A 14,277-nucleotide genomic window follows, 5' to 3' on the forward strand; every position below is an offset into this window, starting at 1 on the left:
GTATTCCTGGGTACTGCACTCAAACTTGAGGAATAAGGTAAGTCACTGTAGTTCATTTTCCTTCCCAGGTTCTGTGCTTGTCTGAGCATGTCTAGAGTTTGTTCTGGGCACTCAAGTCAGATGAGAGATTCTGCTGGGATGCTTCTAGCTATCCACTCAAGACTTGGTATTAGGAACAACGCCTGGTTATGACATTCTTCTGGATGAGTTGGATGAACTGGGATGCAGTGACATTGTATTATAGTAGTTCAAGTCCTACCTGGAAGACCAATTTCAGATGGTAGCTTTACTGTGTTAGTCTACAAGGTTCTAGTTTATCCCCTGTGCTTTTCAACATTTATATGCAACTGCTGGAAGAGATGATGTGAATATATGATTTGTGGTATTGCCAGTACTATTTTATTCCCATTCCTGATTTTACTCTTAGTTTTACTGTGCTGCATTGTTTTATTACTGCTGCTGGCTTTTTTATTTTAAGCTATTTCACTGCCATTGTTTATTCCTATGTTGTGTTTTATATGTTTATGTATTTTATCCATTGATTGGTCAGAGAACTTCAATTAATGGATGGTTAATTAATAAATCTGTAATGGAATAAGTTACGCCTTCATGAGTGCAATTTTTCCCCCAGGAATTATAAACATGAAATGATGCTCATACAGAAACATGACAGATCTACTACTACAACAAAAACACCTATATTGATACAGTACTATATTCTTTTACTGTCAGTCACTCTCCAAGGTCTCTGGAAAGCGTATCTGCCAGTCCTGCAATCCTCAAACAGAAATATTAGCAATTGAATCTTCAATCTTTATTCCCATAACATGTGTTCTAAACCTGGTCTGTGGGCCTTTACCTTCAATACACATAAGAATCCCTAACTCACTGCCCTTTCCAAATGTTTCACAGTCTTATAACAGCAAAAACTTGGTGGCTATTAGCCAGCTCATTTTGCAATACAGCATTGACACAGAAGTGCAAATGAAGATTTTGAAGTCTCTTTCAACTGATTCAAGGTCTAAAAGCCATCAAACTACTCAAAATGCAAAAGGATCATAATTAGCTCTCCCAATGCTTCTGTGCCTTCTTCAAAACACCCATGGGGTGGGAAATGTCTGAGTTTGATTAGAGCGGTGGTACTAAAGGAGTTTTCCTTGTGCCATCTACTACAGTATATAGTTCTCCTGACCCGCACAGTCCAAGAAGAGTAAACAGCAACACAGGGTGAAGGTTCTTAACCATTTAGGCAGTGCTGCTGATTTGATCAGATCCAAATGTCCTTACAGATGTTTTTTATAAGAAAATCAAAACATCAATGGATTCGCCTCAAATCCACTGTCATGGACACAAAAGTAATACCAACGCAGACCTGCCATAAGGCCAACAGAGATGATTGCCTCTGACAGCTGATGTTTGGATGTCAGGAAAGGGCAATAAATAAATTTTATTTATTTATTAACTATTGTAAATTTAATGCCAGGGCAGAGGCATATGTTGCCTCAGGCAGAAACTGGACTGGCTCTTTGTGAAATTAAATTTTTTTGTGCAGCTGAGCAAGAGCCCTGTCTCAAGGCAAGGGGTTAGGATAAAACTCAAGAGATTTTTCCCACCTTCGGGAGGGTTTGAGGATCACTGACTTCACACAGCAGTAATGGCGATTTCTGCAGTTTCTCAGAACCAAGTCTGGTACTAGTTGCCTCTCCCTGTGTAGACTTGAAGTAGTTCTCGTTCTTCTCCTCTGTTTTAATGGCACAGTTCACCATGTTCCCAGCTCCATTGAGCTCCACCTGAGGAGAGGCAGGGCTCCTCATGGACATCCTATAGGAAGAATGAGAGGAAAAAAGAAATTGCCATAGCAGAGAAAAGGAAAGAGGTGGGAATGAATTGGCCAACAAAAAGAAAAGGAGTAAAGGTGAATTGAGTTTGCAAAGGGGAAACTAATGGACTGAGACAGATATTGATGTCTGGGAGACTGGTTTAAGGAAGATCTTCCTATTTGGAGGGGAAAATTTCAAGTTAATTGTAGAGGTATTTATTTAGAGCTGTTTTGGGAAAAGTGATTGTCTTGCCTTCTATATGATTTATTTCAGGAATAGGAATAGATTCAAAGGACTGGTTCAAAAAAGTCAAATGGTGCTTTGGGTTTCAGATACTATTTCTTTGTATTCAGTTTCTTTGGCAAGTTATTTGTCTTTGAATCTCACCAGTTTCCTTTTCATGAATTGTATATTTTGTTGTATTGTGTGGGGAATCCACTATGTAGTTCTGGAATTTGGGACTTCAAATCAGCCCTTCCTCTACTGTTTTGGATAATTGTTGTCAAATCAAATAAAACAAGGCATAGTGCTTAATAACTCTCTGAAATGCCCTCTGCCTTGTTTTTTTTTTTTTTTTGCAACTATCCAAAACTGAGTATATATGGAAAGAACAGAAGCAGAACTCACTGGAATTTTGTTGGTATACCTAGGTAGGCAGCAACCAGTTATTTCAAAGGAATAGTCTGAACAACACTTTCATAATTGTTTTTAAATTTGTAAACTGCCCAGGGTAGACCTTGGATATAGATAGGCGGGACAGAAATTTAATGAACAAACAAACAAACAAACAAACAAACAAACGAATGAACAAACAAACAAACAAACAAATAATATTGACTTCTGTGACTGACATTGCATCTGAAGTTCATGACATGCCATATCCTTCCTGCCATGCGTGCGTGCGTGCGTGCGTGCGTGCGTATGTATGTATGTATGTATGTATGTATGTATGTATGTATGTATGTATGTATGTACGTACCGTGTTTCCCCAAAAATAAGACAGTGTCTTATATATTAATTTTTGCTCAAAAAAACACATTAGGGCTTATTTTCAGGGGTGTTTTATTTTTGCATGTATAACAATCTACATTTACTCAAATATAGTCATGTCATCTTCTTCTGGTTGCTGCACAATGGTGGAGGGCGGGGCTTCACTTAACTGGGGCTTATTTTGCGGTAAGGCTTATATTACGATAATCCTGAAACATCATACTAGGGCTAATTTTCAGGTTAGGTCTTATTTTCGGGGAAACTATGTATGTATGTATGTATGTATGTATGTATGTATGTATGTATGTATGTATGTATGTATGTATGTATGTATGTATGTATGTATGTATGTATGTATGTATGTATGTATGTATGTATTCGTTTGTTCGTTTGTTCATTTATGCATTCATTCATTCATTCATTCATTCATTCATTACATTTCTACCCTGCCCATCTAGTGGCAAGTCACTACTTTGGGCAGCTTACAACAAAGTATAAAAAAAAAGAAAAGAAAAAGAAAGAGAACCCCATCCTTAAATCCACTCAGATAGGCAGACATAAGCAAGTGCCAAGATGGTGATGGAAACAACATACATCAAATGATCAAATTTGTATCAGTGTGTGTGGTTTACTTTTTTCCTTATAAAATGAACACCCCATCATTTTATTTACCAAATGCGAGAGGACTGATTGGAAACATTAACAAACAACACCTGTACTATACACACAGATCTAACTTCATAGGTCCATTACTCAGAACAGCCCAGCCTCAGTGTCTGACCAAGAGCAAAGCCCAGCCTGCTGAAGAGTTCTGCAGAACCTGAGGATAGCCTGTTTCTGAGATTGTGACATAGAGCGTCAGACACAGAATCAGAAGATTTGGATTAAAATCCCTGCTCCGCCAGAGAAATTCATAGGCGTATAAGATGAATACTTACACATCACCAAAAAGAAGGAGAGCTCTTCAAATGGAGGACATGCAAGTCACCTTATCCAGAGCAGCCACTGCATGACTAGTCACGTCCTACAAGCAGGCATTGGGCAAATGGCCATCCTCTCTTAAGAAAGCCATTTTGAAATGGAGGTCATGACATTTTGTTAAATTTCTAACTGTGACTATGGCTTCAAAAAGACAGGAAACCCCTAGTCTAGTACAAAAATATTACAGTAATGCCCCTTCTGTCCCCTAAAATGCTGGAGAGATGGCCAGAATATAGTGTAATGGAAAATTCCTGAATCAGCAACAGGCAGTATCCACAGATATATATATGCATTCTTTCCATGTGGCTAAACATGTAAATTGAACCTTACATTTCCTTCACAAAAGCTATGCCAGTGTACAGCAAATGTCAAGGGCAAAGTGGCCCTTGGAGAAATCTTGTGTTGGACCTTTCAGGTTTCCCATTATCCAATCCAATCCAATGTGTAGCATTTTTTTCTGCTATACAGAGACAAAACAGGAGGAAAAGCATAACAGGTTGGGGGCAAAAGCAGCCATTGCAACTGGCCAACTGCCACCATCACTGCCACTCAGAGCTCTGGAAAAGCGCAGGGCAGTAATTACATAACAAACAAAGCCTGTCTCAAGCTGTGAATTAATCAAACTGCTGAAAATAAAACCTTCCTCTCAGGAACTTCAGACAAAAGAAATGAAAACAACAGGGCTGGCTGGGTAATGAAAAGCCAGCGCTCTGAATAGGGGACAAAAGGAAGTGGAACAATAGGGTGTTGGACAAAAGCAATAAAGTAAAGGGAAGTGTGACAGCTGAACAATGAGGCACTGTGCACACCAGAGTTTCTGATCTTAGCAGGGCTTTTTTATCTCAGTTCCCTGCCCTTCTCTGAACAAATCATTGTGCTTTTCAGGCTATTGAGTTTCCTTTGCCACTTGCTTTTTTGGCTCCTACAGCCATGCCAGTCAAAACCTGCATCCTTCCATTTTCACCCCAGTACATGCTGCATCCCACCAGAGACCAAATAGATTCATCTTCAGGAGACAAAAGCCATCCGTGTGTTGGGGAGGAGCACTGATAAGTGACAGGAACTCATTCCCCGCCCCATAAGGCATGCCAACTGCATTATGTAGTCTTTGGCACACATATCTAGTGGCAACAAAGAAGGTCCCTCTGCCACTGGGATGACAGTGTCAAAAGAATGGTCTCTATTTCCTCTTTGTTCTGTCTTGTGCTGAAAGACCATACAGGGCAACACTGTATAAATCATATACTGTATAGTGTTTATATATTATCTATATTTAGGCTCGTGCAACTAAATTCCCCCATCTCTCCAGCCCCCAGTGTGCAAAATGAATAAGTGTAGCTGTAGAAGGGATAGCCATGTTAGTCTATGCAAGCACTACAGGTGAAAACAAACAAACAAACAAACAAACAAACAAACAAACAACAACAACAACAACAACAAAGACAAAAATGTGGTGGCACCAAAAACTTTCATTTTTAGAAGAATCTCGTGATGCAGGTGTTAAACTGCTGTACTGCAGCCAAAACTGTGCTCACAACCCAGGGTTCAATCCCAGGTAGCCGTCTCAAGGTTGACTCAGCCTTCTATCCTTCCAAGGTCGGTAAAATGAGTACCCAGCTCGCTGGGGGGGCATTGTGTAGTCTGCATAATTAAATTGCAAACCACCCAGAGAGTGCTTGAAATGCTGTGGGGCAGTATTTAAGCAGTACGCTTTGTTATATAAGCAGCACACTTTGTTTTGCTTTTTTTTAATGTGAACTTTCGTGGACAAGTCCAGTTCATCAAACATAAGAGAAGGAGATATAAGATGGCAAATATTTATTTTGTTTTCACCTAAAATAAATAGGATGAGCTATACTGCCAGCAGGAAGAGAGTGAGTGCCTGAAAACCAAAAAGAGACTCCTTCTATTAACAAAGACTGAGCCAACTTCACTTAATGTGAGGCAGATCACAAAGAGGGTAAAATATTCTAAGGTGACAATGGAAATCTGAGTTGGATCTCAATATGACCTTCATTAAACCATGCAAGCAAAAGTCATCTGTAACTGCATACACATAATACCTCTTGAAATCTAGTTACGTCTATTTTATGTCAGAAGCAGGGCCAGATAGTGCCCATGCAATTTCTACAAAGCCAGAATAGATAGTTTATTATTATCATGACTATTTTGCCGTTAGCCCTCATTTCGTTTGCTTACCTTGAGTACAGACTGAACTCTGTTCTCACCTTTCCGCCACGTCAGGAAGCAATATAGTGTTCTCACAAAGAGGAGCAAACAAAGGGCATGCCTTAATCAGTCAAAGTGAGGCAACTGACTGAGGTGGAAGACACTGGGAGCAGTGGCCCTGTTCTTCTGAACTATTCTTTTTGAGCTGCCCTTATCACATCCTTTCTGCTGGAGGACAACATGCCTGCCTAGAGGTGCAGAATCCTAAACTAAGCTGCTGCCTCAGGTGAAATGGAGAATACTGTCCTGCCATCCACACTGAAACTAAGATTGAACAGCCAATGGACCAGCATCTTGTCCTATGTCTCAGGTAGCAAAATTTCATGGACCAGCTCTGCTATCAAGTCATTTGGTGTTTTAACTGGAAATCTCTGGCCTGAAGCTAGGGCCTCACTCAGTGAGTTTCGTGGAACTGTACAGGATAAGGCCTCTTCAGGTACATAAGCAAAACAAAAGCATGGGCACTGATCCACTGATGCTTTGTCCAAAAGAAAGAAATCCATCCCTCCAAAAAAAAAAGAAAAAAGAAAAAAGAAAAGAAAAGAAGAAGAAGAAGACGAAGACAAAGCTATGTGTAACACTTGCACATGCTATTCTATATGTATAGCCTCTGTAGTAGAGGTATTTTACTACTTAGGCAAATGTGGGGAAATAAATTTAGAAATAATAGAACAGGAATTCAAAAATGGCATAGTGGGGAAGACAATGGTCAGATACCCCATGGGTCTGTTCTCAAACTACCAAGTGCAGTCAGACAACCTCAAGCCCCTTGCTCTCCCTTCTCAGTGTCTTTTATCTTTAGACTTAGACTCAATAGGCATCACCCACCCACCCAGAAATGCTTCTGCCAGACCTCAGTCCAGAACATGCTCCCAAACCAGACTGGGAACTTGCCTCAGTGTCATGCTGACACTACACACAAACACATTCTCACATCATGCATGTGTGTTGTTTGCCCCTCATCTTTGGCCGAGAGATACCAATACCAATTGCCCCATTCCTGTTATACTTCAGGGCAGAATTTCCTTTGGGGGAAATTCATGTAAACAAGGATTCTTGACCCTGTCTCTCGATATATTTGCTGGTACACAGTGCTTGTCTGTTCCTGTGGCTTGCAAGACAAAGGCCTCAGAAGTAAAGTCCTGCTTTAAGAGTTAGTCTCCCTTACACTGGATGCAAGGAATGTTGGCAGGGAAACAGCCCACGCTGCAGTAAGTGGTGCATGGAGGGCCTGAGGCCACCTTTCTCAAGTTATCATACAATTCCCTTTACAGAACAGCTCAAAAGAATCTGCAGAAGGTCAGAGCGGGAGAAATGTAAAAAAGATCTTCAGGGCACCCTGTCCTGCAAAGATACAATGAGTAAAGATGAAAATGAACTGAGCATAAAGAAACACGTGCTTTCATTCCAGTCCTTATTACTTCAGAAACCCTGTTGAATGCATAACCCCATTATGCTGAGGGGAAAAGAAAGCTATATTCTTGTTGCAGGTCTCGCTCACTCACTCTCGGGTATGTAGCCGTGTAAGAGGGCTGCATTGTCATTGCGACAATGGGGGAATCAAGAACAATCAGTTGGTGGTGAGCTGAAAATGTATTCATTTTAAAAGAGCACACAAAGGGAAAGTTCCAATCCTCTGGCGGGTCAGATTCCTATTGTACTTTATCTTTTGGTACCACTGGAAGTTTACTCTCAAAATGGGTCCGTTACTTTAATAGGTGTCTGTTTGAAAAGGGACTCATTGTATTTTTTTTTTATTGCATGGCTTGCTGAACAAAAAAATGTGTTCAGTTATACTTGGTACAGGCTTGCTCCAGAGATGGGCCCATTCCTCATTCTAATAGTCTCAGGTAGTTACCTCAAGGGGAGCGCTCTGAACAGCAAACAATGGAAATGGGAACAATTGGCCCAGTACATGGGAAATGTCTTCCTGTAACAGGGCTTTTCTTTTCATGCTTCCTTTTTCCCCCACTGGGTGGGAGGCCTAAACAAAGCCTGAAGTCTTATAAAGTACAAGACAAAAAGAAAAAGTATGACTGAAGCAAGGAATTTTTTTTTGCAAAATTTAAAGAGAAACTGGCATTTATGTAGATAATAAAAAACACTTAAGCAACAATGTAAAGAGTGGCTTTAGATTGTTATTAAATAATTCACATGTATATAGCATTTATGTGCAAAAATAGTTTGCCTAAGAAGCATGATCTCTTCAACTTGACAACCACCATGATATTTATTGCCATTTCTAGTTCACCAACTGGACAATAGAACTAAAAGGCCAGTGGCTTTACCAAATATACCTTATAATGAGTCAGACCATTGTCCATCTAACCCAGAGGATGATTCTGTTGATTCTCCAGATTTATTATGCTACAGCTTCCATAATCCTTTACTGTTAGCCACACTAGAAGGGGCTGATGTGGGTTCTAAGACAAAATATCTGAAGAACTAAAAATTCCCTACTTCCCAACAACATTAATACTGTCTACTACAGTGGTTCTCAAACTTGGGTCCCCAGATGGTCTTGGACTGCAACTTCCAGATATACTGGCCAGCACAGCAAGTGGTGAAGCTTCTGGAAACTGCAGTCCAAAAACATCTGGGGACCCCAGTTTGAGAACCACTAGTATACTGCACTATTGTACTACCCATATCTTCCCTCCATCCCTAAATTCCAGGCAGGAGTGTCTGCCAGTGATGCAATTTGACAACATGAGACCTTCTATACACAAAGCATCCATGCTCTATTTCCAAGATATTGCTGCTTCCACAGCTGTATCCTCAGCTAAAAAAGAGATTTAAACCCTGTTGTCTTGAATCGGAATCCAAAACTGAACATTCCTAATTTCAGAAAGAAAGGTATATTATTTCCCTATCATTAGTAAATAACTATGAGCAATTCAGATGACCCATTTTTGAGGCAAAGACTATACTACATCAATTTTCTCAGAGCTACATTCTGAAGTCACTCCTAATTGGTACTGTTTATGGCCACATTCAATGTTCACACTGTTAATTTTGCTTGAGTTTGGGGATCCTTGTGTTAAACTATCAGAGACCTGATAACTATGATATTGAAGGGACACAATTTGATCAACGGACTCCTCAAAAACAGGCTTGAGGTAACTCTGAATCTGACTCTGAAAATATGCTGGACTGAGCTAGAATGTTAGTTGATTTACAGCTATTTGGCAATTGTCCTGTAGAGAGAGATCAGCCTATACTTTAGAGGCTGAAATCCAGTAAAATAAGTCACAAGCAGAGAAGGCCCATTGAATCAGTGGGCATTTAGTGAGTCAACTCCTCCATAAAATTCATTGGTTCAATGAGCCTATTCTAATTATAACTTACTTGTAACTTAATTGTAACTTGGATTTTAGCAGCTGAAAGGGAAACATTATTGCCTACCTCTAAACGCAACACCAAACATTATGTTTGAGATATATTTATCTTAAATAGCCTTGCCCTGAGAGCTAGATATATGCATCTGGCTGGAATAACCATTGAGAATAATCAAAGCCAGTTGAATTTATTTGTAAGCCCCAAAACTGAAATCTTGTGATGGCGCCAGACTCTCTCAACAGTGGCTGTGCAACTTTTTTCTCCCTTCATTGTTATTTCTTTGTGGCATACATCCTGCTATTCTCCCTCTCTGCACTGCCACCCTTCCTGGCTAAAACCTGACTCTGTCTCTCCTGTTTATTCTGCAGAGGTGGTTCCAGTGCCAGCAGCAAAAAATAGCAGCCCTGTGACTGGCACCATGTGAACATTTATAAACCTGAAATCAGAAAATGGCACTTTCTTGAGAACTAGTAAACACCTTCAAACAGTCCAGACTGTAGCCATATATGGTTTCTGAACCAAAGGCTGTTGATGTAACAATTATGATCTGGAAGAACTGGTCCTCCAATTTTGATAGTTTAAAAGTGGAGTCAAACAAAACATTCTTCATGAAGAACAGGTATGCAAGTACTGTTTCGCTTTAGATGATTATGATTTTGACATGATTATTTCTAAAATACTGTACACCCCTTTACTATATAGCAACTAGATCATATTTTATTTATTCCAGACAAACCAAAAAGTTGCAAAGAAAGCTACAATTGCACATATGTAAACTTGAACACAATATAAATGTTCAAGCCCTGGAGATGATCAAACGATTGCAATCACACTTTTCTGAAGTGTCTTGAGTAGGACAAACTGTGTATTTAGTGAAATTCATATTCTGCAGAAGACTCGGTTGCCCATCCAACTGATTAAGCAGGAAAGTGGGGATTTTATGAAGCATCAATATTAGTTCTGCTGGGACTTGAAGAACCAGGTTCAAGTCTCCATTAAGTCATTTCCTTTCATCCTGACCTACCTTACAAAGCATCTATAAGGATCAAGTCTGGCAGAGAGGAAAACCATGTATGTTTCCTTGACTTCCTTGGATGAAACATATCCAATATATAAATGATTTAAAAATAATATTTTGCTATATATTAGGCAATACTCCCAGTCATCTTCAAGTTTCCATTTTCATTCAACGTAAAGCAGTTATTTTTTTATCAAAAAGCAGGTTTCATTCATTTCCAAGCTCTTGAAAAAGAAGATTGCTTTTTTTTAAAAAAAAAAATGTGATCTAAACCACAGATATTTAATGTCTTCATTGAAAAACAAGCAAAGCCCACTTAATGTGGATGAGCCAATTGATGTCAAAGTATGGCAAGTCTGGAAAAGTATGTTTATTTGACTGTTGCAAATATAACTATGTATGAGGCAATGTGTTGCATGCACACTGATAGCATCTCTTGCTTAAATAGGCTCTAGTGACTACAGAACTCGTGTAGCCTTCGTAGCTGGGCAGACCAATTTCTTCCCTCCTCTTCTTGTGCGTTACATCAATCTGAGTTGAAATATATCAGATGGCTGGATAGTTCCATGAGTTTGGGATTTGGATGCAGAGCCAGAAATTGGGAGTTGAGTTATCTACTGTACATCCCAAAAGAGCCAGCCTGTGTGACCTTGGGCAAGCTACACAGTCCCCAGATGCTCTCAGGAGAAGAGAATGGTAAACCATTTCTACATATTCTTTACCTAAAAATCCCTGGAAAGGGTCACCATAAGTCAGAATTGACTTGACAACACACTATTCTTATTCTTATTCTTATCATCATCATCATCATCATCATCATCATCATCATCATCATCATCATTATAAAACATATCAGGAATAGAGGGAGAGGGAGTTGACTTTTAGTCCTCCAGCCTAGTTTGACATACTGTGCCTATGCTAAAACCAACACCTGTGGTTTCAGAGTGTGTACCCATGTTGGTGCACAACTGGCTTTTATTTCAACTGGCAACAAGATCACTTCAATATTTTTTAAAAAGGTCATTCAATAATATTCACATGTTCTGTGCTCTCCTTGCTATCAAGGTTCAACAAAACAGAAGTGTGTGGCACACTGAATTTATATTATGATAAAGAAGGGATGTCCTTGCTGTGTCCAGAGGTTATTTCTGCAACACTTCTAATCTAAAGGAATGATTTCCCAGTGGAAGTGACTGATTCCTCTTTTGCATTCCAATGCATCTTGTTATATTTATCTAAATCACATTTTGCTTCCCTCTTAATTAATATCCTCTAACATGGCTAAAGGGATGTGGTGGCGCTGTAGGCTAAACCGCAGAAACCTCTGTGCTGTAAGATCTGTAGATCTTCAGCTGTAAGTTTGAATCCCCATGACGGAGTGAGCACCCGTCGCTTGTCCCAGCTCCCGCCAACCTAGCGGTTCGAAAGCATGCAAGTAGATAAATAGGGACCACCTCGGTGGGAAGGTAACAGCATTCCGTGTCTAAGTCGCACTGGCCATGTGACCACTGAAGATTGTCTTTGGACAAAACGCTGGCTCTATGGCTTGGAAACGGGGATGAGCACCGCCCCCTAGAGTTGAACATTACTGGACAAAAATTATCAAGGGGAACCTTTGCCTTTACCTAACATGGCTAAAAAGCAATATGAGATCACAGAAACCTATATGAAAACGTTCAAACACCTAATAAAATCTAAATACTGGCCACAATAACCACAGCAGTAAAAAAACAACAACAAACCTCGTTCTTCAGAAGGAGAAAACTTTGGGAGTTCTGCCTGACACCCAACAGCCGATAAGAAAGGAGCAAGGTAAATTTCCCAAAGGAAAGACTTCCACAGGTTTGGCATCACTGCCAAACAAGCAAACAAATAAAAAACATATATTGTATGTACTGTATATCTCAAATGATTAGGGGGTATATAAAGGAAGACTCTAAGAACTTTCAATATACTCATCTTTATTTCTTTCTGCCTATGTTTGGAATACTGTGTCTAATGGGAGTTCAACTGCATATAATATAAATAATTTCTAAGAAATCTGAAGCAGCCAAACACCATGGAGCATGGCTGAATGATGTTAAGAAGCAAATCTGTCTCTCTTCCAGGCCAGAGTATGAGAGGAAAGGAAAGGTACAGCAAACTACCAGCACTGTTCATTGCCCTGTTTTGCATAATGGCAGGCTTCTTTTCTGCTCCACCTGAGGTAAAAAGAGAGAGGCTGTGCCAGTATAGAGAAGGCATTTTCCTCTTAAATGCTCTTTTACCCATGCTTTGAGGTCAATGTGCAAATAAAGATGAACAATTCCTGAAATGGTGTCTCTGATAAACACACACACACACACACACACACACACAAAATAAACTGGTGATGTGAAATTTCAACAGTCTCCAGACAACTCAGCGCTGTGACAACTCTACCAGCTCAATAGACAGGGCTGATCCTTTGTGACTGGGCTTGAAGCTGGGGAATATTCCTGTGGTGGCCATCTGTCTGAGTTTTTTAAAGTTGATTGTCCATGCTGGCTATGTTTAGAAAGCTGTTCTTGAATCCCCAAGTACTATATAATTATCAGCCAGTGTCCAATATTCAGTTATTGCACAAGGTACTAGACAGCATGGCAGCTTCTCAGCTCCAAGGGTTCCTGGATGAATCAGGTAATGTACAATAGATCCTTTCCAATCTGACTTCAGGCCTGATTATGGGTGAGCACTTTGGTTGCATTGATGGATTACCTACACTGGGAAATGTGCAGGGGAATTATGGCCCTCTTTGTTCTGCTAAACCTCTCAGTTGTTTTCAGCGTTACTGACCATAGTATCCTTCTCAAGTTATTTCTCTCAAATGGATCTTGGAGGTTCTGTTTTAGGTGGTTTTAATTCCTCCCAGCAGAATAGAGCTCTGAAGGTAGTGCTGGGAGAATCCTGTCCAACACCACGGCCATTGGCTTGTGATCTTAGCTCAATTCTGTCCCACATACTTTTTCACATGAAACTGCTGGGGGATGTTGTCTGCAGTTTTGAGGTTCAGTATGAGATCCTGAAGCTGAGGCTTCAATACTTTGGCTATCTCATGAGAAGAGAAATCTCCCTGGGAAAGACCCTGAAGTTGGGAAAGTGTGAAGGCAAGAGGAGAAGGGGACGACAGAGGATGAGATGGTTGTACAGTGTCATCGAGGCGACCAACATGAATTTATTTATGTATTTATTTATTTATTTGATTTATACCCCGCCTATCTGGTCTACTCAACCACTCTAGGCGGCTTCCAGTATAGGATAAAATAATAAAACACAAGAACATTATATAATCATTTGATACAGTTACAATAAAATAGAATGTGAATAAAATAAGGAGGAATAGAAAAGAAATCGGGAGGGAAGGCCTGGATGTACAACCATGTTTTTAATTGGGTTTTAAAGATTCCAAGCGTAGGGGCAGCACGAATCTTTGAAGGGAGATTGTTCCAGAGGCGAGGATCCACTGCCGAGAAGGCCCGGTTTCGTGTCTTTTCCTTCCGGGCCTCTCTCAGCGTCAGGCTCCTCAGCCTCACCTCCTGACTCGGGTACTAAAAAATCCTGGAAAGGGTTGCCATAAGTCTGAATCAACAACAGCTAAAGATTCAACTAGCTAAAATACATGGACATACAGAACAAGATAATATAGCATTTGTGCCTCCACAACTCATGCATGATAGGCAGGTGAGAATCATTCTTTTTCCCTTGATGATCAGCACTGTATTTCTATTCAAATTACAGTAATTATGTATAATTAAGACTGTGTTTGCATATATTAACCTAAATTTGCACATGCAAATTTAATACAAAAATGCCCTACTTTTGAGTAATTGTTGTCCTCCACACCCTCATTATTTATTATGCCTGCCATCTTTTTGGGGCAAA

General features: G+C 40.0%; 1 protein-coding gene across 6 annotated transcripts in view; it reads right to left on the minus strand.

Moving 5' to 3' along the window:
- SOX13 (SRY-box transcription factor 13) overlaps positions 1-14,277 on the minus strand; it is an 81,004-nt gene that overhangs the window by 32,182 nt on the left and 34,545 nt on the right. For all 6 annotated transcript variants that reach the window (XM_020797038.3, XM_020797054.3, XM_020797046.3 and 3 more), the window contains exon 2: positions 1,614-1,821. In XM_020797038.3, coding sequence (XP_020652697.3) covers positions 1,614-1,820 — 207 coding nt within the window. In that variant the 5' untranslated portion in view covers position 1,821. The remainder of the gene's footprint in view (positions 1-1,613; positions 1,822-14,277) is intronic.

This window comes from Pogona vitticeps, chromosome 4 (assembly GCF_051106095.1).
Source record: "Pogona vitticeps strain Pit_001003342236 chromosome 4, PviZW2.1, whole genome shotgun sequence".
NCBI classification, from domain to species: domain Eukaryota; kingdom Metazoa; phylum Chordata; class Lepidosauria; order Squamata; family Agamidae; genus Pogona; species Pogona vitticeps.